Source organism: Musa acuminata, chromosome BXJ3-3, assembly GCF_036884655.1.
Source record: "Musa acuminata AAA Group cultivar baxijiao chromosome BXJ3-3, Cavendish_Baxijiao_AAA, whole genome shotgun sequence".
Taxonomy (NCBI): domain Eukaryota; kingdom Viridiplantae; phylum Streptophyta; class Magnoliopsida; order Zingiberales; family Musaceae; genus Musa; species Musa acuminata.
Window position 1 is genome coordinate 5,138,173 of NC_088351.1, and position 27,861 is coordinate 5,166,033.

General features: G+C 37.7%; 3 protein-coding genes across 4 annotated transcripts; 1 reads left to right on the forward strand and 2 right to left on the reverse strand.

Moving 5' to 3' along the window:
• Positions 1–651: 651 nt before the first annotated feature.
• Positions 652–12,170, reverse strand: LOC103977575 (ubiquitin receptor RAD23d). 2 transcript variants are annotated; one of them, XM_009393130.3, is made up of 13 exons: positions 11,983–12,170; positions 10,419–10,580; positions 8,875–8,928; positions 7,652–7,705; positions 6,225–6,307; positions 6,048–6,110; positions 4,578–4,752; positions 3,460–3,609; positions 3,310–3,375; positions 3,185–3,232; positions 2,979–3,088; positions 2,821–2,899; positions 652–1,000 (listed from the first exon to the last, which is right to left on the reverse strand). In XM_009393130.3, exons 1-13 carry the CDS (start codon positions 12,046–12,048, stop codon positions 884–886), a joined length of 1,227 nt encoding a protein of 408 aa, XP_009391405.2. In that variant the 5' UTR covers positions 12,049–12,170; the 3' UTR covers positions 652–883. The 2 variants fall into 2 exon arrangements, with proteins under 2 accessions (XP_009391405.2, XP_009391404.2); XM_009393129.3 differs by having other exon boundaries at positions 4,578–4,755.
• Positions 12,171–17,806: 5,636 nt separating this feature from the next.
• Positions 17,807–20,053, forward strand: LOC135632761 (cytokinin hydroxylase-like). Its single transcript, XM_065141525.1, has 5 exons — positions 17,807–18,146; positions 18,252–18,481; positions 18,573–18,814; positions 19,002–19,377; positions 19,467–20,053. Exons 1-5 carry the CDS (start codon positions 17,870–17,872, stop codon positions 19,887–19,889), a joined length of 1,548 nt encoding a protein of 515 aa, XP_064997597.1. The 5' UTR covers positions 17,807–17,869; the 3' UTR covers positions 19,890–20,053.
• A 5,858-nt stretch (positions 20,054–25,911) lies between these two features.
• On the reverse strand, positions 25,912–27,658 carry LOC135633444 (3-ketoacyl-CoA synthase 6-like). Its single transcript, XM_065142895.1, has one exon. It carries the CDS (start codon positions 27,567–27,569, stop codon positions 26,070–26,072), a length of 1,500 nt encoding a protein of 499 aa, XP_064998967.1. The 5' UTR covers positions 27,570–27,658; the 3' UTR covers positions 25,912–26,069.
• Positions 27,659–27,861: the final 203 nt, after the last annotated feature.

A 27,861-nucleotide genomic window follows, 5' to 3' on the forward strand; every position in this document is an offset into this window, starting at 1 on the left:
TTAGCTTTTAAGCGCAAAAATACTTTTACGTGTTCATAGATAACCCAAAAACACACCTGACCTATGATTGGATTCACTGGCCTTATAAGTGGGTCCCACTCTTTATTAAGTCGTTGCCAGCAGTGGCATTTTCATGGGAAAGGTTACGCCATCTAACGGTGCATGGAACGCCAAAAGGATCTATCATGGGGAAACGCAAAACATGAGCGGTCTAGATTTGCCAAGTTCCGCCCGGTCGCCCAGCTACCGAATGCTTAATCGGGCAGGGATGAAATACCAACGAAAGAGGTGTGTGCATTAGGCCAACATTGAGGATGGACGTCAATGAAGTGAAGCATGTGTAGCAAGAAAATCCCAACATGTTTCTCGGAGGTATATGTCTCTATAATAATAGTCAGCAGCCAAACCTTTCACACAAGGATATCAAATTTCCCACAATTTCCGCACATGAGAAGTTGCTCGAGGGTTGAGGCGTTGACAAACCTGACAAAAAATAGATCGGAACACTTGTGCCAAACACAATTTAGTTCCAAAGCGGCGTTTAAACTGTGAGATATGTATACACCCTGACAAAGAATATATATTATATATACACACAAGAACTAATTTTCTACTTGAAGAAAGAAACACAGGAACAAACCAGCAAAAGTGTGAAGACGAGAACCGATGTACTTAGTCCCTAATGAATTATTTAACTTCAAGCAACACAGGGAAAATGATTCAAACTGTTAAAATGATCCCACAATCTTTATACACAATTATGGTTCCCCAGGTTCTAAAAAATTAAGCAAAGTATAAAGCATCCCACAACCCACATGCTTTCAATAAGCATGGAGCTGCCAATTTAGTTTTAACCCAAAAGATGTTCGAATAACTTTGCAGTTCAATCTTCAAACTCATGCATATGATCCAGAAGGTAATTAGCAGCAAGCTCCTCGTTTTTGTTGCAAGCAAAGAAGACTTGCAGCACAAGTGCTCGATCAAAGCCCATCGCTTCGAGCTGCCACAATAAGTTGCGACAAAATTACCAACTCAGGAAATCAATAAAAATTAGTACATCAAATTACTTTAATGCATGATGAAAAATTTATGACAGCTTCAAATAAAAGATTATGCGTTTTAATCCACCAATTAGTTCAACTATCTATACCCATTCCAATTGTCAACATGTCCAATTGTAATCCTACCTCATGCACGACAAAAATTGCACCAGAGATTTTTCAATTAATTTTATGGATTTGATAATGCAGTCCATGCCAAGGTGGTCAGCTATAATGCATGATACAGGAGTGTACCAAGGCAACACTGTCATGTCATAGTTGCCATGGCAATCAAAGCCAACCAGCATGTTACCGGCACCGGGGCATGTTGCAAAACTGAAAACCAAAATCAAAATAATGAGTAAAAATAGACCTTCAAGAAATACACCACAAGCCCCAATCCTACTTTTGAGAGAGTTTAGATTGCAGGCCCATTCTGTAGAACCCTTTTTTCCCCCTTTTTTTTGTGAAATGCAAGTCAACAATCAGTTGCAAAATAGTAATAGTAGATTTATGAAGTCTTGAGATTGTTTCACTTCCACAGAAATTTGAAGCCAAGTAGAAAAGATTTATATTGACATAAAACTTACTGAAAAAAAGTGAGGGTAAACAATAAAGAACTGAATTTTTTATCCCATAAAATTCTAAAACTTGCAACTTTGTGAACCGACACAAACAAGACCTACAAGCTATTGTTTAAAGGACTTCCCATGCTAGCCAGTCCTCTTTTGTTATAAAACTTTAAAATCGAGCAAAAGCTTGGGTTGTTTTTATGAAGCTAGCCTGGCCTAGGCAGTAAAATTTTGCAAGTGGCTTGAGTATTTGCATACCCTAGCAGTTCCATATGCTTCTTTACCAGCAAGTTGCCATTAATTCAATACAAAAGCAACTCCAATTTTCTGCTTTCTAGTTCCTACTACTAAAAGAACAGTTTCTTAAAAAACAGAACATGCTTCATGAAAAAAGGTTGGATACATTTGTTGACACTAAAGGAGTTCAATCATGCAATAAGATAATGCAAGCCAAAGATAAAGCAAATTAACATGGATCTAAGTCTGTACTAATCTCTAAAATTGGATCGAGTGTTAGCACTAGGCTGGTCAGGTCTTTTTTTAAGGAGATCAACTTCCTAGGAGTCAATACCCTAGGACCAAACCCAATATGTTAAATGATCACAAAAAGTGTTGTCTTACTAGAGCATATTTTTGTTTTCTTTAATTTCTTTAAATTATTAATAGGTTGGGATCCACAAAGACCCATATATCTCATAATCACATGCTAAAATCACAACATAGGTCTGCAGGTAAAGCCATACATAATAAATTAGAAACCAATACTGATCCTGGGTTACTTGTGGCCAATCGTCAAATGAATTCTCCGCCTGTACCAATTTATATGAGGGTTTATGTGAGTTGATTAACCTGGGTTAGATTCTATTAATACTTCTCAACCTTTCTTGGCATCTTCGATATAACTGAGGCTTAACAATTCTGTTAGATTGCTTAGACATGAATTGCTGACAAAGACAAACCAATGTCAATATGTCAATAATCAAATTGAAAGATCTCATTAAGTAAAATCGTGATGGCATTATAAATTATATTGGCTGACATAGACAGTCACAAAACATTTGAATATTTTATTAAAAATTATTTAATAAGAGAAAGAAATACAATTTCAATTTTGCTAGCATCTACTTAGAACAAGAACGACAAGAACTTCTCCGAATACCACAAGAACAGAATGATTAAACAATATGTTGAAGAAAAGATCAACTTACACGCTCAATGGCTTCGCGTTCTTCAGGAGTAACATTCAGCGTTTGTGGCATTCCACCAGCCAACTGACCTAGAGGGTTGCTGCTTTACATAGATTGATAAAGGTTAGAATAAGCAACAACCTCATTAAAATTAGAAAACATGCAACAATATTCCTCACCCCTCAGTTCCTTCTGCAGGCTCATTTATCAATCGCAAAAACTCTCCCTGGTGTTCCTGAATAAGCCTCATAATCTGAGGATTCTGTTTTCCCAGCTCTTGAAGCATAGGCTGTCAATCAGAGGAAACTAGCATAAGGCGCTATATTGAAATAATAAAATCATTTGACTAAAAACACTCGTGGAATATGGAAGCAATAAAAAATACCTGCAAGATTTGAGGGTTTGCCTGCACCAAAGCCTGCAAAGCTCGGAACTGCACAAAATGTGAAAAATGAATTTTAAAACTCAATCTAAATTTTCTAGTAATTTGACTTCATAACACAAAGAAACCTGTGGACTATTCCGTAAAAAATCAAGGCTTCCACCACCAGCATTTGACCCAACATTGGGCAGACCCTGTGAGACCAAACATAAACAAAATAGTCAACCTTTATTATGTACAAAAGGCAGAAGCTGATGGACTACAGTTGGTGCCGTTACCTGAGGAAAGAGGTCCAAAGGATTAGCATTAGGACCACCAGAAGGAACTGCAGCTTGAACTGGTTGTGGAGCCTGCGCTGGGGCATTGGTTGTTTGTTCACTTGCAGGTGCTCGTGCAACTGGTGGGGCTTCAGCATTCTCAGGAATACCCTGATATACATATATATGTCTATTAGAACACAGATTGTCATCGAGAAATTTGAACTCAAAGAAAATGATTCGAATCATCTTGTTGTTTAAAAACAAGGAAGATGTAAGCACAGTCCAAAAAACACATTAGAATTTCTTGTTAAACACTTTAGACAACTAAAAATGGGTATTTTTGGAATTGGTTACTAAAGAAATTATGCATATGCTAAAGCCAAAAATTAGTTACAATAGAAAATTTCAGTTGGAGATGCCCTATAGAATTATTACCATATTAGAAAAAAACAGGAAGCTACACATACAAGACACTCATTTCTCATATTTACTTAAACCACTTCTCTTTTCGTAAGAGCAACCTAACATTCAATCTAAAGAGAACACCCACATTGCTAATCAAGGAAAGTTCTTGAACAATATTGCTAATCAAGGAAGAAGGGCCCAAAGTAAAAGTGGAATATGGTACAGGACAAACAGGCAAATAATAAATCTGAATCTTGTCTGTTAAGTTCATGCAGGTCTTCGTATTTGGATAAATTAAATCCACACATCAATTAGGATCAAACAATTTCCATAGTGTAAAGAGAACTGAACTGACTGAAGTGGTTCAGTGTACCTATTTGTAAACACTAGAAGTGAAGAAAAAAATAGTGTTTAAAAACTCAAGATTTTAGCTCATGTCTTCTAAGAAGAGAAGAGCAAGCTGTTGATATCAGATTCTTAGATTTTTCCCAATAAAAACATATATAAGCTTCTTCAGACTCTTTTTCTCCCCATAATGGCTTCCAGTGTAGAAACAGACAATGGCATAAGAGTGCTTACATGGCTCATGTGGTAAGGCAAAGGTTGTTTAGAACATATATTATACTCAAATTTGCTGTGGGATGTGAACTATTGAGACCTATAACTATCCTGGGAAAAGTCAATCACAATATCAAGAGAGACAAGGAAGGAAATACAGAAATGAAACTTACAGAGTATAAATATTCAACAGCCCGTTCAGGGTTGTTATATGCAGCACGCAGGGCACGAACGACAGTGTCTCTGGCCCAAGTCCCCCCACCCATGTCAAGAATTTGTTGGATGGTTTGCTCTAAGGTATTACCAGCAACAAGATTTGATGCTGCTTGACCATATGCATCTACTTCACTGCTGCTTATAAACAGGTAAAAAGTCGATGAGAGTGATCATATAATCAGAACCAAAAGAATGGAGAACATATTAATATATAATTCACACTTAAAAAACTAAAAAAAATTAAACAGGAAATAGCAATGGATGCACCATTTCCATAATTTTTATCAATATGTCACCCAATTTCAAGATGAAGTCAACTGGAAGATTTGGATGTGCACCTAAAATACCTAATCAAGCACTGTTCTGTAGAACAGGTTTGTAACTAAAATAGCAACTTGTTGCTAGTGCAAGTTCTATAAACAAACCATCTAACTAATGCAGAACAACTTGAATCCACGCGTTGGATGAAGGACATAAGGGCGAATCAACAAGTCCAGTAAAATATGAGCAGAAGGAGAAGACATATTAGAATGTAAGAACCCAGAAAATGTCCACGAATGAGGCCATAATTAAAGAAAAAAATAGCACCACAAGAATCAAAAGAAGAGGGACAAATTGTCTAAATTTTCCCACATTGACACATTACACAACAGATGTTTCTTCTCTAGCCTGCATCATGAATATACATATATTTAAAGTAAAAGACATGAAGTCTACCCACAAGCAAAGTTCGTCATACCGTGGCGTACAGCTCGATATGGGCGATATATTCCGGTCTGACAAAGGACTAGTAGGGGTGGTATATCAGTACACACCCATATACCATGCGTAAATACGCTCGGTATGGCTCGGTACAGCTCAATACATACCAAGCCAATAGCTAATCAGTACATCGATATGGACTTGTAAGTCGAACCATACCCATAAGGACTAAAACAATCTAATATTTAATACACTATGGACCAAAAATTACCCAAGTTGGTCTATGAGGACATAAAAGAACAGAATCTTGAGTAACCACAGACCTTTTCACGGAGTTTAATGGCAACATTCACTAAAATATTGCTTTAGGATGTTACCTTAATGCCATCATTTTTACAAGTAAACAGTGAAATATATGTAACACGTGTGAAACAATAATGCTTCTCAAATATACATGTCAAATACACAGTTGGATAATTCCCTCCAATCAATTTATGAACCTTTATCAAATGAGAAAGTGAAACTCCCAAACAAAATAAACTTAGCAATGCACATATCATAACAGTTCTATTAAAAAGTTGATGCAGTAAAATGTCTAACTACAGATTGCCTCCAATTGCTGTATAATGCCAAGAATTAGAAAGCATAAACAAGGACATTAAGTCCCTTTAAGAAAAACAGGACTACAGAACCATTTTCAAAATGAGTGAAAAATGGTGACTTACGATATGGTAGCCACAGGAGTTGCAGCAGCTGCAGCAGTTGGAGCTGGTGTACTTGCAGGTACACTGCTTAGTGAAGCAGGGCAACACCACAAAACAAAATCTTAATAATCAGAATATGTACAAAGCAACTAAATATGATAACCCAAAGAAATAAGCATATGACCATAAAAGACTTACAAAGGCAATGTTGCTGAAGGTGCTTGAGATGGAGTAGATGCTTGTGCTGAAGGGACGGGAGGTGCAGTATTAGTAGGTGGAGCCTACACAAGAAAACAGAATCATGAAGCTTTCAAAAATATTGATGCAATGTTAATATCACGCATGTGTACAGCAAGCACAAGAAATCCATTAAATGCAACACTTCTTCAGAGCTTCAGCATTTTCATAAATTGCTTACATTTTAAAGCATCATAGGGTGAAACCCATCATAGTTCAATATGTTCCAATTCAAGCATCTAATCCAACAGAGACAAAGACAGGATGGAAGAGTCTGTATGCAGCTTCCTTGCTTTTTTCCTCCTTCACCCCTCTTTAATTTTTGTTTATTTTAATGGAACAATTGGTGCCAGCATACCATAAAAGTTTGATAAAGAATGGGAATATCACCATTAAGGCAACCGGCACAACAACCACAAATAAACTCTTCCAAGTCAAGAATATTTATTCTTCATTCACTAAATTTACATTCACCTCCTGCCTGCTAGTAGAACTTGAAACAGAATGATATCTAGGTGTGTATATACATAACTGTAATCCTCAATGATGCAGCAGTGTAATGCAGCATTCATATAAGAACCAGCATCAGCTTTCATTTCAAACCGAACATGCAATGTACATCAAGCTTCATCATAAAACATCCCAAGAATGTGCATCAATAGATTATAGCCAAGAGAACATGTTATATGTGGTCACATGCAATACAATGTAATCCATAATACAGGGAGAAGAATTAAAATCATGCCATGATATTTACTAGACTGTCAAAAGAGTAGTTTCTGCAATAATCTAAATATAACAGAAGCAATCAACCCATATGTGCTTCAGCCTTCAAGTGCTCTTCGACGGCTAATAGACAAGGGCCAATTTTTGGTCTTGTAGCAGAAATCCAGTAATTAGCACAGATAAGTTTTCCTAGTAGCAATATTTGATCTACTAATCAGTAGAATAGCCAACTAAAAATGCACCAAGAAATGCTAAGACCAATCGAAGATGGAAATTAATTGAGCTAGGTAAACCTCAAAGCTTCCTAATCAACATCGTGTTTTCCAACAACAATAATAATGATAAATTTACAGGGTTCTCTTTCATACTATGTCCTATATGCACAATAAACACAAGTGTGAAAATTTGGAGACTGAACTTGACAAATTTAAATGCCAAATAACTTGTTCCTAATGACAAGAATGTTTCATTTTCAATTCATGTCTGCACGAAACACAAGCACCAAAGGAAGTGTAGGTAATTGCAAACATTTGCGATTGTTTTTGGAGTGTTTATTATCCACATAGAATTGGAAGTATATTTTAGACACAAGAGCAGAACAAAGAGAGAAAGATACAGTTAGGAAGATTGTTATATCATTCATTCATGCACTGTCTTCTTACCTGACTTGCAGGTGCTTGTACAGTGGTCGTTGCTCCACTAGATGAGCCCTTAGTCTGCAAGGGTAAAAGGATACAGCACACTTAGAAACCATTCATAATGTACTCTGAATATTATTAATTCAGTAAGCATCACATCTTAATCATCTATAGAATTTCCATGTGATCGCCAATGATGACTTATATCTAAGAAAAGCATTAAACAATGCAAAAAAAACAGGAAAAAAAGTGAAGATAAACACAGGCATAGAAAGAAGCATTCATGTGAAAGCATTCACTAAATTTACATTCACCCTCATGCGTACCAGCAGAGCTTGAAAAACAGAAAGATATCTAGGTGTGTATATTCATGACTGTAATCCTCAATGATGCAACAGTATAATGCGGCATTCATATAGGAACCAGCATCAGCTATCATTTCAAACCGAACACACAATGTACATCAAATTTCATCATAAAACATCCCAAGAATGTGCATCAATAGCTTATAGCCAAGAGAACATGTTATATGTGGTCACATGCAATACAATGTAATCTATATTACAGGTAGAAGAATTAAAATTATGCCATGATATTTACTAGACTGTCAAAAGAGTAGTTTCTGCAATAATCTGAATATAACAGAAGCAATCAACCCTATGTGCTTCAGCCTTCAAGTGCTCTTTGACGGCTAATAGACAAGGGCCAATTTTTGGTCTTTTGGCAGAAATCCAGTAATTAGCACAAGTAAGTTTTCCTAGTAGCAATATTTGATTCTACTAATCAGTAGAATAGCCAACTAAAAATGCACCAAGAAATGCAACGACCAATGGAAGATGGAAATTAGTCGATCTAGGCAAACCTCAAAGCTTCCTAATCAACATTGTGTTTTCCAACAACAATAATAACGATAAATTTACACGGTTCTCTTTCATACTATGTCCTATATGCACAAAAAACACAAGTGTGAAAATTTCGAGACTGAAATATTGTTTTTCAAACTTGACAAGTTTAAATGCCAAATAACTTGTCCCTATGACAAGAATGTTCCATTTTCCATTCATGTCAGCACAAAACATATAAGCACCCAAGGAAGTGTAGGTAATAGCAAACATTTGCTATTGTTTTTGGAGTGTTTATTATCCACAAAGAATTGGAAGTATATTTTAGATACAAGAGCAGAACAAAGAGAGGAAGATACAGTTAGGAAGATTGTTATATCATTCATCCATGCATTGTCTTCTTACCTGACTTGCAGGAGCTTGTACAGTGGTCGATACTCCACTAGATGAACCCTTAGTCTGAAAGGGTAAAAGGATACACCACACTTAGAAACCATTCATAATGTACTCTGAATATTATTCATTCAGTTGGCATCACATCTTAAGGTCACAAACATCTATAGAATTTCCATGTGATAGCCAATCATGACTAATATCTAAGAAAATAATTAAACAATGCAAAAACAGAAAGAAAAAAAATGTGAAGATAAACACAGGCATAGAAAGAAGCATTCATGTGAAAAGCATTTAACTCACTGACAACAATATTTTTCCAAAAACTGAATACACGGACATTGCCACTCAGATTGTTGGCGCATGGTCAGCACCTGCAAGGTTTATCCCATGGACAGAGAGCAATGTCCTTATTCTTACCCTTACAAGTATGACCATGCATTTCAACATGACTTAAGATTGCTCTAGTTAAACCTCAGAAAAATATTTACCAACCACAAAAAATTCTAAACACCAACTGTTCCTAGTTAATGTGCTCTGAATAAAATTACCAGTGAAAGGGAAGAAAAATTATGTTCTTCCACATAAACAATACACCAAGTAAAAGATAAATATAGGTCAAACTGATAAATTTTCATATCTGAAGGAGAAAAACTAGTTGATAATGATTGTTACACCTCAAATTAACAAAAAAATAAATATTTATATAATATTACCAAAAGAAATCACACAAGAACATATAATTTTTATGGAGGCCTCCTAATTTGATAGTCACACAAGTAGTGCACATAAAGAAAAACCTAGTAAATGCCAATACAACAACAATAATAATAGTAAGCTGAAACAGCCCAATTATTTGGGTCTTTTTCCTGCCATTGAATTCTGTTTACAGCATACCGCTAGTAAAATTAAAGCAGCCACTATAAGAGAGCAGTGCTAATTGCTGAAAAGATGCTAAGGCGCTCAATGGCTCTTCTCTGTAAAGAAATGCCAAAAAAAAATGTTAATTGTCTTGGAAAAATTTTATTTTTTTAAGAATTCTGAATCCTGCCAAGTATAAAATGCTTAAGAAGTTCCATTAAGGTGTCTTCTCTTCACTGTACATGTTTAGTTACATATAAATTAAGAATTCCATGTGATTTTGTAGTAAGAATGCCATTACACATGGAAGCACCTGTGCAGTCAACTTAACAAAAGATTCATGTGACTTTGTCACAACATAAGTGCAGTAAATGTACATACAATAAAAGACTTAAATAAATTTGTGGGATCAAAATAATTAGGATTCACCAGATAGTGGGTTTGTCCTATATCCGTCCCACCAGATAAAGAACACCCAGAAAAGAGAGCTTGCCTCTCCCTCCAACTACTAGTGAAGCAGGAGTACAATATCCTATATTTTTCTCTTACTGGAAACCAGCAACATAGTAGCAAATGGTAAATCATCTTAGCTTCTAAAAGAAGCTCAATGGTCAAAATACTTCAACAATCAGTCACAGGTCCACAAATATAAGAATGTTAAGCATCAGAAGATAGTCACAAGAGCTAATGGCTACCTTACTCAGCATTATAACAAGAAAAGTGCTTTCACAAACTTTATTCTCATCCAGTGTAGTATCATCTTTAAGAATCTTCCCTTGATGTATAAGCATCTGCTGTTCAGCTGGGTAAACAGTTTTTCCTTGAGACGTCTCGATATATCTTTTCACAGCAGCAACCTGCAGAGCAACCATACCGCAATGATTACTGTTCAGACAGTTAAGTATGCAAACTAAATATACTTGAGGCAAAAGACACGAAATAAAATAAAACTAATCTAGTTGTGACAAAGGTTCGAGTTCTAGAACAATCCTAACTGCATCTGAAGGCAAGGCTCTATTCTGCATGTCCGTATCCACATGAGTGGTACCAGTGCATTTAATCATTGTCTCAAATCAGCAAGACGTGCAAAGGCATAAACTCTAGGGAGAAGGGACAAATAGGTATGAAAAAATGATGATTGGAAAGGAGAGACAAGATAAAAATGATAACTAAATTCTTGCAACATGTCCTGCTAACTAGTGCATAATCTACTTGAACGACCAGTAATGCTTGCAATATATCTTTCTTCCAAACATAAGCATTCGATTAAAATCGTTAACACATGAAATGTATCTTGATAACTAGTGCATAATCTACAATGAACGACCAATGATTGTTACATCAGATAAGCTCACTGCTGACCCATGCTAGCTGCCCTGTACCAGAGTGAAACTTGCTCATCCATTTCTGACATACACGGGCAGGCGATAATCCATAAGAGACAAATTGAACTCCGTTCACTCAGCTCTTCACTTACTGCTTTTCTAAATCAATGAGTTAGACCTAGATCTATTCACTTCTAAATTTCCAAACACATCTAGAACAGTACAAACTACCATGATTATTTTACACCGTCTAGATTTGTTTCTCAAATCATGACCCTTCTTGCTTATCCACCACTAACAATGACTTATGTCTAACATCACCAGTCAAGATTTTTTCCCATACATCCGCTTGACCCTCCCAAAATCTCACGTAGCAAGTAAAGGTCTAATCATAAGCATCAAACCTCCAATGACAAAATTCATAATAAACCTGAGTCCAACAAATGATCTCTCTTCCCCAAATACCTTCTCCCTGGTTAAAGTTGTCAACAGATACAACATGTTTGCTTGAGACATCAACTGTAGTTTCTGCAAGGGTCAAGCAATAAAGTAAAAACCCGCACTGAGTAAACAATAACCAGTCCAATTGGCAAACCCTACTAAATTATCCCTTCATTGTGCAGACAACCCTAAACAACCCCAAAACCAATATCCCAAGAAGTATGCCCTAATTTTAAAGAAACGAAACAATTCCACAGGAGGCAACCCAGATTTCTTCGACTACAAGATCTTTCCTAAACCCTACTGCCCAAAATTTCAGCCTCCCATCCACGTCAGAATCACGCCCAAATTGGGTTCAAGCAATCAGCAAGGGCAATCAAATTGGCAGAATTATAGGCAGGGAAAGATCAAAAGATAACAAAGAAAGACCAGTCGATTCGCCAACGAAAAAGGATCGCATCTAGGGCGAAGATAGGACGGGGGGCGGTGGTACCGTGTCCTCGGGCTTCACATCGATCTCGAAGTTAGTGCCCTTGAGAGTCTTGACGAAGATCTTCATCCTGCTCTGTTTCGCTTCCGCAACCGCTGCTATCTCTCTCTCCGCCTCTCTCGCGAGGGTTGATAGTGCCGCGACTCCGACGAAAGCGAGGGGCGAGGGGCGAGGGCTAGGCGAAAGGGCAGGCGATCGTTTTATGTATTTATAGAGCAATAGGATAAACACCGAAACAGCAGTGGGTAAAAATTATTCCTTATGGATTGGTGCCCCGCTGGGTCCGACAAATATCCCGCCAATAAGAACGCAGTTTTTTGTTATTGATGTTTCAGATCAAACACGGTAATCCGACGAGAACGCGATTTTTACTGTTTTCTTTCCGGTTACGTCTTTCGTCCGCGTAAAAAAACAAACCCTTCCTGCATCCGTCCTTGGAAAAGAGGGTAGGAGCGGGTAACGCCGATGAAGTGGTGGGTGGACTTCGGCGACTGCAGTATACCCGGACTCGAAACTTTGTGAATGATGTGGTGGGACCCATCTCTGTTTTGTTTCACACCGTGAGAGTGCATTCTTCGGGTATAGCTGGCCGCGACCCATCGGTGGGCGAGTAATGATTGGCGTCTTTTTGTGATATTTATATTTATTTGTTATGGGATGAAAAATATGGAATCGGGCTATTATTGGGTATTTTGGTTGTATTCCGTGGAATACATGGAATCCATGTTCTTTATCGGATTCCACCCGATAAAGATCTCGTGGATGTTGGAACAACATCCGTCGTATTCCACCCGGTAAACATCCTTGCGTATGATGTGCAATGGTAGCACGAGATAAGTGTTAGCAATTAAGGTAAGAAAAAATTAAATATTATAAATAGTTACCATTAAGAAAAACACTACAAGTATAAATTATATTATTAATTATTTTATTATTATTTAGCTAGTTAATTTTTACACCGATTATGCATGAAATGTTTCACCTAACAAATGCCAATCGGCCCACTAAATTCGTAATCATTTCGTATGAAAATACATGTACCATGACGGAAAAAATATCTTTGATCCAAAAATCACGAATAGCAATGATGATAAGTTTCTACAAAATAATTTAGAAATCTTTTAATGTTATTATGATCAATATTTATGGGAATAATGATATGATCAACATCTCCAAGTAAAAAACTCAACACTACAGTATTATGTGACCGATATATAGTAAATTATATTTTTTGAATGTTTATGTTATATATAATTAAAACCTTATACCCATAACAAATTGAAAGGTCCATCAAAACTATGTATTTTTCTTAAATATTCTATTAATTAAAGTGCCTTTAAATGTTTTGATCGATCAGCTAAAAGAATTTTTATTTCTAGTTATGTTTTTCCTTATAAATCACTTGAATCTGTTTTACTTAAACTAATTTTCAATAAATTTATTGATTATGTCATATAAATTCATGAGCCATCCTATATTATCATTGTCCTTTAGGTTGAAACATCAATCCCACCCATTGATCTAAATATTTTATCTACTCAATATCTACTAAGTCCTTTCTTTGCATAATGAACAATATGTTATCTCATCCATACAGCTGCCTCATGAGTGTGTCATGAATAAAGAGAATTTATAGAAATATTTGGTTTTAATATCCCATATTTTAAATTCTTCTTATCCAACACCTCCTAGAAATATTATTAACCCTACACCAATTCATCCAATGATTACTAGATCAAAAAATTAAGTCTATAAACCAAATAAATATTTTTTTTATTTTCGTAAACTAATCCTAAAAATTAATTTCTAACCCTTCTACTATCAACCAAGCCTTAAAATTTTTTGAATGATGAGCAATAATATTAGAAGAATATAATGATTTATTACGAAATAATACATTATACTTGGTCATATCTCATCTAAATCAAAATCTTATAGGGTACAAATCAATTTTTAGTATCAAACAAGATCCTTACGTGTCCATTAATAAGTGTAAAGCAAGACTTATTATAAAGCGATTTCATCAATGTCTAGGTCTTTAGTATTATGACACTTTTAACCCGGTTATGAAAATAATAATAATTTATATTATTTTATGTCTTACCTTCTAATTTGAGACTTTGATAGTTGGATGTAAATAATATATTTCTTCATGGTTATATTTTAGAAGATATATTTATGAGGCAATCCCTAAGCTTTATTAATCATAATCTTCCTTAACTTATCGTAAAACTCTTTATGGTCTGAAGCAGTCCCCTAGTATCATAAATTTTGAACACATTGAGTATTAATTGAATTTCATAATTCTTATTTTGATAATTTATTATTCATTTATTCTTTCGATGGCATAATTATGTTTTTACCAATTTATGTAAATGAATTAATTATTATTGGTAATAAAATAGTAATAATTAATAAGTTTATTTAGTAGTTTGGAAATAAATATTTTTATCAAAGATCTTGGGTCTCTCAGTTATTTTTTTGGTGTTCAAGTTATCCACACGACGAATGATCTATTTCTTTCATAATAGAAAATTATTCATAACATTCTTGATCACACCAACATGCTTCAAGCTAATATTATTGTTACATCAATCTCTAAAATTATTTCTCTTACCTTACCTGATAATGCTAATCTCAGCGACACCACTAAGTATCATCAGGTTATTAGCAGTCTATGGTATTTGACATTCACTTGTCCATATATTATATATACAATGAATAAATTATCTTAACTAATGCATAAACTTAGTTTCAACCATCGGACAACTATTTAACATTTTTTCTAATACTTAAAGGGTATTATCGATCATAACTTATTTCTTATTTCTTCGAAAGGACTATTCTCTTTTTCTTTATGTATTTTTGGATATCAATTGGATATGTAATAAGGATGATATGACATCTATTAGTACTTATTTCACATTTCTCAGTCACAATTCAATATATTGGAGTTCAAGAAACAAAGTTCTATTGCAAGATTTTTGATTGAATATCGAATGATTGCTTTTACAATTGTTAAACTTTATTAAATTCAATAATTGCTATAAAAAATATTTGTAACATTCTATAATTCTCTATCTATATATTGTAACAATATCGAGATAATATATTTACGTGCTAATCATGTATTTTACTGTCGAATGAAGCACATAATTATCTATTTTCACTTTGTTGATAATAAATTTCAAAATGGTGAGCTACTTGTCTCTTATATATTATCCTCTAATCAATTTATAAATCCTCTTATTAAGTATTTATCTTGCTAGTAATTCCTTTTACTTCGGTCTAAGATTAGTGTCTCCGCTAAGAGCATTATCTTATGGGGGCATATTTGAAAGGATATTATTAAAAAAATATATCATAATAAAATTATCATAATTCTCTTAATATTTAAATAATATATTATCATAATTCTATATCATAAAAATTATAATATCATATGATCATAATTCTATCAAATAATGAAGATAATGATCTCAACATGATATCCTATGTTATAAAATGATTTAGATGAATATTTTATATCTATTATTAACTAAAAAATCATTTTATCAACTATAAAATAATTTATATGAATATTTTTATATTTATTATTTAATTTAAAAATTATATAATTATTATATTTTATAATATCTCCCTATGTTATAAATTTATGTTTAATATTAATAAAATTAAAGTTACTCATTTCTTTCATTCTTTACTCATCCTCTTAGCAAAGGAAGGGATCGTATAGAATGCATGGAAGTTAGAATAGGGTCTATTGAATTCCACTAATCAAACATCCTTTATACAACATACATGTTTGGTTAATGATATCACGAGATACGTATTTGTAATTAAGGTAAAAAATATAAATTACAAATAACAATCATGGAAAAAAAACTAGAAATTGCAAGTAATAGCCATAGAACAAAAACAAACACTACAAGTAGCAATTATAATAGAAGAAAAACCAACTAAAAATTGCAAGTAGCCATAAGATGAAGTATATGGAATATGACTATTGATTGGGTATTTCGTTCATTGGATTCAGTGAACTGTATTCCGTGCAATACATGGGATCTGTATTCTTTATCCGTTCTCCAAGCAAAGCAAAGGAAGTGGATCGCGTGCAAGTTTGGACCATGGTCCATTTAATTCCATACGTGTACATAACATCCTTGTAAATAATAAATGTTTGATAGATGATAGCAAGTGATACCTATTAATAATTAAGATTTAAAATATAGAAATTAAAAGTAGAACGATGGAAAAAAACAAAACTTTTTAGTAAGTAGTAAATATAGGAAAAAAACCCTAACAATGGGTAAATTCATTTGGAAAAACCTCCAATTGTATCCCTTTTTTTTTGTTTCCTTTCATAGTATATCTATTTTTATTTTTCTTGCAAAGAACCCTTAATTTTCAAAATAACAAACGTAACCTTCAACTATTCTTTTATCATTTTCTCCTCTCTCTCTCTTTCTAAAAATATATCTTAATATTAGGCTTTAATAGGGAGAAAGAGAAGAAGACTTGAAATTTAAAAAATATATATGTTATAAAGTCAACACAAGATTAATATGGTTTGATACTTTCCATCTACATCTATGAATAATATTAAATTCTTCAAATCAATTAGAAAGTCCTTAAATTATCCTCACCTCAGCATGAATCATCTTATACATCCTCTCACATAAATACAAAGAATTTATGTATTTTTCTCCTATCATTTTTGAAAATCTTAGAGAGCACCTATATAAACAAACACATCAAAACCTAAATACATTAGATATTTATAGAATAATCAAATCCTTATTTTTAGAATTTTCTTGATTCACTGAGACACTTTCTCCTAGGATTGGAAACCCCAAAACACTTGCCCATCCCAACACTAAACAATATTGTAATTTTGATTAGCTTAATTCTATTGCCATGTAATGATTCTTTGTATGTTTGGTACATCCATTTGAGTCAGCCTGCACACGACACGCTAACACTCTATCGGTTTTCCATAATAGTAGCACACACTGAGATTGCAGAAATCGATAACGTATGACGATCGTATACAAAGTGGTCGGTCCCCTTTGTTGTGAGCTTACATAATAGGATCAAGCGAAGAGGGAAGGGAAGGTGTTGATGGCAGTGAAACAAGATGCATATAAGACCAGACCCTGATTCATGTATGATAGTGCCGTCCCATCACGGCCAGTTTGTGTTGACCAATACAGTGACACTCAAAACAGGAATCCTTATCATGTTACTCCATGTTTAAGCCATTCGGTAACTTTTACAAAGAAAGGTTACAAGGAAAACAGTGGAAAATGGAATGCGGTCAATTCCTTGTGGGAGGGAGATTTAGTGGGTCGGATGAGATGAACAAAGAGATACTGCTGCCGGAGCATTTCCCTTTGCTGCTTGTTACCTCAAACGTCAGTGGAAGCACAAAGGCAACCACACAATGCATGGGAGAATAAAGTCAATGGAAGCATGTAGATGAGTCGGTCAAAATGTGCAGTGAGATGTTCCCTCTTTGATGCAAGGTTAAGTCCTTTTGCATATAACGTGGGATTCGCTGCTAATGGCTAAATCTTTTCTGGGATGCAGTGCATTAATTCTGGAGGTAGCAGATAGATAATGATTAGGATTCCTGCATTCATTACATCGAAAAAGTGTGGAGAGTCGTCATCTCATCTACCTTACTGGGGCATGCAGTCATACACCGATGCATCATCCCCCCCCCCCTCTGTCTCTCTCTCTCTCTCCATGGATTTGTGCTTTTATTTAATGAAGGAAGTATACTTCGATCGAGGTTTATAAAGAGGAGCCACCGAGTGTCTTTGTGGCTGGTCTTAAACCCTTCTTCCCTTCTTCCTTCTTCTCTCTCTCTCTCTCTAGATTTGTATCCATGGGTGTCATACTGCTGATAACAGGCCTGGTTCTTCTTATCTTTATTCTGAGAGCAGCATGGGTCACTTTCTCCTGGTACTACTGGATTCCTAGGCGAATCAGGAGGGTTATGGCAAAGCAAGGAGTTCATGGCCCCAAGCCAAAATTCCTGGTTGGGAACCTCAAAGACAGCGCTGCCCTCGTCGCCAGCTCGACTTCTTCTGACATGGAATCGATCAGCCATGACATCGTTGGCCGTCTGATGCCTCATTATGTCCTCTGGTCCAAACTCTACGGTATTCCAATCTCCTCTCCTCTCTCTCTCTCTTTCTCTCTCGTTCATGGCGGTATGCATCATCTTGTCTGACAAAGGTTTGGGTCGCCGGCGAGTGCATGTACAGGGAGGACATTCATATACTGGTACGGCAGTGAGCCGCGGTTGTGCCTGACGGATCCTGACATCATCAGGGAGCTCCTCTCCTCCAAATATGTGCAGGTCTCTGGCAAGTCCTGGACCCAGCGGCAAGGGTCGAAGCACTTCATTGGGCAGGGTCTGTTGATGGCTAATGGCAGCAACTGGAACCACCAACGTCACGTCGTCGCCCCGGCCTTCATGGCAGACAAGCTAAAGGTACGCATATCACTACAAACATCTTGCGCATCGTTTTGGATAGACGACAACTGTCGGTCTCAACGAAAAAATATGATGGCATTATCACCAGACTCGTGTTGGGTACATGGTGGACTGCACTAATAGACTCGTCACATCTCTGCGCGATGCTGTCGGGTCCGGCAACGATGAGGTGGAGATCGGAGCCTACCTGACTCGGCTAACCGGAGATATCATCGCCGGCACCGAGTTCGGCAGCAGCTACGAGAATGGAAGGCAGATATTCCAGCTCCTTGAGCAACTGCAAAACCTCACGGCTCGAACCAGCCGCTACATTTGGATTCCAGGTAACAGGTGAGTCTTATTTCACGTACTCTTTGATGCATTCATTCCTCTTCACGTCCCTCCATCTCCGACATGTCGATCTATCACTGTCTGCAACTCCAGTTGGCTTTTTGATTCTGGCAACTGGCATCCACATCGAACAGCAGACTCGCATTGTTTATTCCGGTCTTTGAGCCTAATGTTTGATTGTTTGCAGGTTCTTTCCTAGTAAGTTCTCCAGGGAGATCAAGGAGTTGAACAGGAAAGTGGGGAAACTGCTGATGGACTCCATTCAGAGCCGCAGAGATGTCGCCGAGATCGGAAGGAGCTCGTCGTATGGCAATGGCCTGCTCGCGACGCTGTTAGCTGAGACCCAGAAGAGGACTAATGGGTTTAGCTACAGCCTCCAATTAGTGATCGACGAATGCAAGACCTTTTTCTTCGCAGGACATGAGACTTCGGCTCTACTCCTTACCTGGGCCATGATGCTCCTCGCGACGAATCCGGCATGGCAGGAGAAGGCCCGTGCTGAGGTAGCTCAAGTTTGCGGCGACGACCCTCCATCGTGGGAACATCTTCCCAAGCTCACCGTGGTAAGCAATTCACCCACCTGGATCAGGAAGCCCTTGCAAAGATCAATACGTTTGGGCTTACATTGCATCTGCTTCTGCGTCCGTCGCAGCTGAACATGATAATTAACGAGACGCTGAGGCTGTATCCGCCGGCGAGCCTTCTGCCACGGATGGCATTCGAGGACATCAAGCTGGGCGACCTTCACATTCCAAAGGGCCTGTCGCTTTGGATCCCGGTGCTGGCGATCCACCATGACGAGGAAATATGGGGCAGGGATGCGCATGAGTTTAAGCCGGAGAGGTTCGCCGGAAAATCCTTTTCTATAAACCGATACTTCCTGCCCTTCGCTTCGGGGCCCCGAAACTGTGTGGGTCAGACCTACGCCATGATGGAGGCCAAGATAGTCTTGGCCATGCTTCTCTCCAGCTTCAGCTTCACCATCTCTAAGAACTACCGGCACGCGCCGATCAACGTCCTCACATTGAGGCCCAAGCATGGCGTTCCCATTCACCTGACACCCCTCAAGCCATAGCAAATCTTGCGAAGAGAGTGTAAAGCAATATGAGTTCCATGCAATACAAACTCGCCTAATAAGATTAGGTTAGATCGTCAGTTGTGCATTTTGAAGCACATCTGATAAGAACGATCAAGTTTTCTTCATCCATTTTGAGATGTTTGATATGTCTCTGAAATGAATGTTTCTTCATCCATTTTGATATGTTTGATATGCTTTCCAAAAGTAAAAAGAAATTGCAATGCTCTCTCTCTCTCTCTCTCTCTCTCTCTCTCTCTCTGTCTCTCTCTCTCCATTAAACAATGCGGAAGGCAATGCAGTTAGGGACAGAGAAGAGTGGATAAGCCCCATAAAGCTGTAAAGAAATAGCTGAGCTGCATGTGAGACATCTTCTGACGCACAACACAACGTTTATTATATTCTCCCACGACATGTTAAAATTAGTGTCAAGTACTCAGCTTTGACTTAAAATATGGAAGGCTGCATAACAACGTCCTCAGGTTTACTGCACTCTCAGTATCTTTATGGCTGCAAATCCGCTCAACCAACAATCCTTTCCACCCAATTTAGTGATTCTACTAGCAACCATTTGTCAGATCGTTCAGAGTCAACGCAAGAAATCTTACTGTCTCTTCAGGTAAAGTCAATTTTCTTTTACCAGTAAGCAGTTCCCCATGTCTCTCTGCTTCTGACTATAGCAGTCAAGTGTTCTCCATCAGCTCCATCAATCTCTCTGCTTTTGACTTTTGCAGTCAAGTCTTCTCCATCTAACTCTCTGCTTTTGACGAACGTCAACGCAACAATTGTGAGGATCAAAATGCTACATATTATGCACAAGCAGGAGAGTCGAAATGAGTGCAATGCCAAGTAAGAAGTCGAACCCAATCGACCCCGTTCATAGTACTTGCATCATCTAATAAGTGGGCAACTTGTTGGCATCCGCAGGCATAAAACACAGAACTAATAGCTGTGACTTTATGCAATACATACAGATCTGAACAAGCTGTAGAAACACTCAGCATAGAAATTATTATCCTCGACTCACATCATCCGTGCTGCATGCATGTTTCCTCTCCTGGAGCTGTAGCTTGTACCAAAAAGAAATCCAAAACAATTCCGGGATTGATTCCATCGTTGGATTTGATGAATACTTAAGTAGCAGTCAAACTAAGGGATAGTGTAAGCTTAGGGTGGCATAGATTCTTGTGGGCTTGCACAGAGAAGGCCACAGTATTGATGAAGGTGGAGATGTGATGATGGCCAATCAAGAGATATGATTCTTTGGGGGCGAAAGGAAAGGAATGGGGAGCCGGAGATGGTATGTGAACTGGCCACCACGCACTCACTCTTACATTATTCTCGATCTACATTGGCCTGTGAGGTTAATTATTGTGATAAGGACAGAGGAAGACATACCATTATAATGATTAGAAGGCAACGAGCTCATCATCAATGCTTTCTTTTGCACGAGTGGGTGGGCGAAGTGTGATCAAAAGGGAGAGGCAATATACAAGTGAAGGATCGCGATGCCTCGTGCACCAAAAGGTTCCTCCGGAGGGCTTTTGCCAACACCCATTGCGCAAGCTATGGGTGCCAAACAGTGGATGGACACGCACTGCCTACTGCTAGAAAACAGGCAGGCAGGCATGCACATAGATTGCAGAAGCCATTGTTTAGTACTCTTCTTCACTCGAGGAGAGAGACACACACACTTCTGCTCTCCATTTCCTCTTTGCCTTTTCTACTGCAGATGGCCTTCACCTCCTTCCACTCCTTTTGGTAGAACTCAAAAAACTACAATATATAAATATATGATATATATTAATTGAAGAGTGAGCAAGAAATAATGCCTTATTAAGCACTATTTTATCAACTTAAGATTCGAAAAGACGATTAAACTTTGAAGGAATGATTATACGTAAATTCTCTTTATATGTGATGTAGATAGCTAAGGTGTGTAATCTTATTTTTTGACTTTTGATCAGAACTAATCTGATTTGAAACCTATGGATACTGAAGTGGCCTATGAAAAATTCATAGTGTTCTTCCCTTTGAGAAAAGGAATGGTCAGAACGAGTCAGGTAACTTTTTGTTTTACTTTTGAGCCCAGTGAATCGAGTCAACATGACTAAATAATTGGATCTCACGTTTGCACTGATTTGGGATGGGAATTTTATTGAGATTTTATGAATCAAGATCTTGAAGAGGAATACTTAGTTAAAGAAGTATGATGATTGAGAATCTTTTGTTCATATGACTTGAAATAAAAGAATTAGGAGGATCAATTACCAACAAAATCACAGCAGCAAACTCATTGGAAATGCAAGATATTTTATCAGATCTCATGATGCAAACTGAATATTTCTTGGAATGATCACCAAAAGAACTATCCATCCTAAAGTATAAACATTTTATTTATCTCCTTTTTCCAAGAAACAAATCTGGACAATTGTCATTGGTTTTTGATAATTAATTTATTAACTTCATAAACCCATATTATTAGGTCAAAATACTTGGTTTTGGATTAATGATGATAAATCTACTCTAATTTGATCTACTTTATTCTTAGTCGTAAATATTTTATCTACTTCAGATTTCTCATAAAATTCTAAAAACTTACTAACTCTATACAATAATGTGTTTGCACCTCGGGTGGTTGATTCTAATATCATTTGTCATGATTCATTTCTGATGATTTAATTTACTCATTGATTTGACATACGAGTGTTAAATAATTAAGAATTAATATATACAAAAAATCTATGTTGTTAAGATGGATATATCAATATACTACAAAAAATAAAAAATAAATTATTTTTATTTATAAGCAATCATGTGATAAGATGGTACGAGGAGATATATATATATATATATATATATAAGAAGATGTAAAAGGACTTTAAAAGAAACTATAAATAAATATTTAAATAATTTAAATTTAATTAAATATATAAATTTTTAGCCAACTCTAAAACTTAAGGTTGTGTTGTTAATATAATTATTGATTTGACATGCCAAAAAATATATGACCTAAATTTATTTGAACAACAGCTATGAATCATCAAAATAATATAGATTAACGTAATTGGTCTCTCATGTCCTTCGCATTTAATAATAATAATAATAATAAGAGAATCATTCATATAAACCAAAACAGTCGATCACTGTATTAGAGTTCCTCCAAAGAAAACATCATCAATCCCAGTGTTGACACTTCAAAATCTAATAGTAAAAGACCTGTCGCGATTTGAACTAACCAATCTCCATGAGACTAAAACCTGAGTGTCACAGTGCCTTCACGAAACAAACACAATCGATCTCAGGGTGGTCACTTTCAGATCCTGCATGATAAGCCCGCGAGAATCTGGTCGTCCACCTGCCCAGTGGTGATGCAAGTCACTCCGCAATGAACTCGAAAGAAGACATAGACACTGTCAAAGGAAGCTTCCCAAAGAGAGGGAAACAACAAGTGCTGCTACAGCAATGCCTACGAGAGGTACCCTCACGTGCGACATTGACTTCACAAGGTGCAGTCCTTATCTGTTCCTCCATCATGGTTTGGAGGACATGAGAGAGCTGAGGAGCTTCTTCACTTGTTCTTCTGCTATTCTTTCATTCTTGCCATTGGAAGGACAATATACTTGATTGGTGAGAGATGCTGCTTAGAGGCTTATGATGCCCATCCCAATCCTTTGTTATCTCGAGTTTGACTTGTGTTAGCTTATTTCTCTTTCTCCTACGCCCATCCATTGTGTCAAGTTGGTGATGTCTGCTGCTCACTTCACATGAAGCCTGTCTCCGTCCGACAATGAGATCGAGTAGTATGTGTTGGAGCAGTATATATCGGATTTTATTATGTAAACCAACATAATTATACAGAAAAATAAAAAAAATTCATATGCACGAATCATCTAATGAACCTTTAAATTATATAGTAAATGAATAAAATTCAAGAAAAAAAATCTGAAGAATTCAACTTGTATTATCTTTCTTACGAGCATGATTATGAAGTGACTTGATTTTGTTTCCTCTAGTAAATCAAACGATAAAATAAAATTAAACATAAAAGAAGAGACATATTTTTATTAATCTCAACTAAGGTTATTTAGAACTCTATTTATAGAACTTGAAAAATATCTTAAATCCACATAGTAAAAGATTATACATTTTTCATTAAAGTAATTGTTTTAGAATTTCTCCAACTAGAATTATGATTGAAAAATATATCATATTTATGTTTAAAAAAATATCAAAATTATGATTTGAATTACCGATATAAATAAGAGAAGATGATTGAACCACACATATTATCTTTCTTGTTCGAGTCATATATAGCTTTATATATATATATATATATATATATATATATATAGAGAGAGAGAGAGAGAGAGAGAGAGAGAGAGAGATTGATAATTATCTTGAGATTTCCAAAGCTCAAGGAAAAGAAATCATAGTATGACAAATAATTTAGAAATTAAGATTTAATTTTTTCTATAAATATATTATATATTTTAAGATGTGATTAGTACTTCGAGTATTCTTGAGTTCTCTATACGGGGGGGGGGTGTCTAGAGAGGGTGCTCTCTAAGATTTCTAAAGAGAATAGAAGAAAATATTATTTTTTTATAAATTAATGTAAGAGAATATATATATATATATATATATATATATATATATATATATATATATGATTTATTTAGACGATCAATTTCTCTTCTGATTTTTTAAGAATAAATCAAGATACAAAGTTATCTCTCTAACAACCCATTTAAATCATATTCAAATATTTTCTTATTGGATTTGAGATAGTTGGGTTCAAATTCAAATGCAAATTTGTGGGTGTTACTTATTTCTCCAATTAGTGGTGCAATTATATTCAAACAAGTCACCAAACGAAAGTACCGATGAAGACAAACCTCACTACATACATCCTGTTAGAACTCATGTGTGAATGGGTGAGTAGGTCTACAGTCACATTAACCTAACCCATTAAATGTGTCATAATGGGATCTAAATAGTGTCTAAAAGATTTAAAACTATATACTTCTATTCATCATTGTGTCTCTTAATTAATCTAAATTATATCTTGTATATAAACGGTATAAATATTGTATATAAACAATATTAACACTTTTAGTCTCGCTAGTATTATTCTAAGCCAACCTTTAATATCAATTTAAAATGAAGAAAAGAAATCATCGAATAATTTAAGTTAATCTAAATCCAAATTCAAATCTCCCAATCATCTATTCTAACATTGTTTTACGAATAATATATAATGTATTATCTGTGAAAAGATAGTATCATATATTTACATATGTTTAGTGTTTTTTTTAATATCGAGATATAAGCATGATCGACAATTATTTACTATGTAACTGATACCTTGATGCTATATGATCGACACACTAAGACGATGTTGCTCGTCATATATATGATTATTGTAAATTATCTGGATTTGATGTAATATGATTCTATTAGTGATATTAAGGTATGTCTTTGTGTGTTTCGTCCTCTCTATAACACAAATTCAAATACACTAAAATGCTAGTTGGTATCTCGTAACTAATACTAACTTAAGTTTGACATCTTATAGATCGAGAGAATTTGATAATATTTTTGTTAAAAATAAATAATAGGATATCGGTTGGCTTCGAGTCAGCATCGGAATTGGACAGCTAAAATTGGCATTAACACTTTTAAACATCAAAGCCATATAAACATCAACAACATAATTAGGCATGGAATTAAGGCATTAAATCGGCTACGGTGGCCCATCATCACTCAATGATGAACACATAGGGTGGGGAAGCAGCTCGAACGCAGGGGAACATAGGTTCGTGGGGGTGCGACGAAGGCTTACTATTAGATTTATAGTCGGCCTGCATGCAATGAAGGTATCGAGTTGTGCGTACTGAGAATTGAATGCGAGCTCAGTTAGATTCTCCCCATTTGAATGCTTTGAAGCCATATCGCGAAAAAGCCATTATCAAACCAGCTCAGGCCATCACAATGCATTCATAACATCAACCAGACGTGGTACAGTAACATGCCATGCCACTGTTCTGTCGTACCCCCAACACAGAATATTAAAGACGCCATGAAGACTGGCCGAGGACACTGTAGATATGACATAAAGAAGAGAGAGAGAGAGAGGATGGATTGATGGACGCATGAGAGGGGGTGAAAGCGGTGGAATTATAGCAGCTTTACCACCTCGGGGATGTGCACGGGATAGCGGTGAATGCAGTCGGACCAGGGGCCGTCGACGGGGGTGGCGACGGTGCGTAGGGAACGCCACACGGCGCTGTTGCACTTGAAGCCGCTGCCGAAGCCGATCATCCACACGCGGTCGCCGCGGCGCATCCGGCCCTTGGCCTCGATGTAAGCCAGCTCGTACCACAGCGAGCTGCTCGACGTGTTGCCGAAGCGGTGCAGCGCCATGCGGGACGCCTCCACGTGGGCCGCTGACAGCCTCAGGTTGAGCTGCAGCTCGTCGATCACCGCCCGCCCGCCGGCGTGGATGCAGAAGTGCTCGAACGCCCGTTTGAAGTCCGGGATGTACGGCTTCCAACCCCGGGAGCCCAGCAGGCGCCGCGCCACCAGGCTGGCCAGGAAGCGGAGCTGCTCCGTGACCGGCAGGACCAGCGGTCCCACGTCCGTGATGTTGGACCGCAGCGCCTCGCCGGCGATGGCCATTAGGTCCTTGGAGAGTTTGATCCCGGAGTTGCCGTCCCCGTCCTCCTCCTCGTAGACGCAGCGGTACGCCCGGTCGTCGGCGCCCTTGTGGGTGCGCACCACGTGGAGGAGGCGGTACTTGGCGCGGGCCCGCTCCCGGCGGCGGTTGGAGAGGAGCACCGCCGCGGCGCCCATGCGGAAGAGGCAGTTGGGGAGGAGCATCGACCGCTCGTTGCCGGCGTAGTAGTTGGGCGTGATGATCTCGGTGGAGACGACGAGCGCGTACGAGTTGGGGTGCGCCTGGAGGAGGTCGCGGGCGAGGTCGACGGAGATCAGCCCCGCGCTGCACCCCATCCCGGAGAGGTTGAAGCTCATGATGTTGCTGCGCAGCTTGTACTTGTTGATGATCATCGCGGACAGCGACGGCGTCGGCGAGAAGAGGCTGCAGTTAACGACCAGGATGTCGATGTCCTTGGGCTTGAGGCCCGTCTTGGCGATGAGGTCGTCGATTGCGGAGAAGATTACCAGGTGGGCCTCGGCCCGGGACGCCTCCATGGAGGGGCACGGTGGGATATAATGGTTGGCCGGCGGGAGGCAGGTCTCCTCGCCGAGGCCCGACCGCTCCAGGATGCGCACCTGGAACCGGACGCTCTTCTCGTCAAAGAAGGGCATCAGGCGGGCGTGCTCGAAGAAGGTGGCGAAGGGCACGCGGCAGTTCCTTGCCGGCTGGAAGCAGGCATAGTCGACCAGGTACACCGGGCGCGGCCGCGACATGAAGTAAGCGGTCGCGACGACGACGACGAGGAGGACGGTGCACAAAGCGTGGATGGCATTGATGCCGAGGGACCTCCAGAGGGAGACGAGCTCGTCCGGGCCGATCTTAGCCGCCTCCAAGAAAGCGCCCACCATGACAGGAATGAGGAGGAAGGTGAGCATGTGGTTGGCCAGGTACTGGTACCCAAGCTTGACGTACTTGAGCTTGATGGAACTCAAGAACTGCGGCAATGGCTCAGCCGGCATCTTCTAATCTTTCCAGCTAAACAAGGCAAGATCGAAAAAGGAGTGCAAACAGTCGAATCGGGCGAGACGCAGCACTCCTCGATACCTAGGAGAAGAAGCAACGGTACGGGGATTTATAGAAGGAGGACATGGCCATGGATCTGCAGACCGCAATGAATGGGGAGGCAGCTCGGTAGTTCGAACTTGATGTTCGCGGTCCGGCCTACAGTGAAAACAATGTCCTTGGGATCTTCTATTGTGGTTATTGTTATAATATTTGTAATTGCAGTAAGGAACGGCTGCGATAGCATTA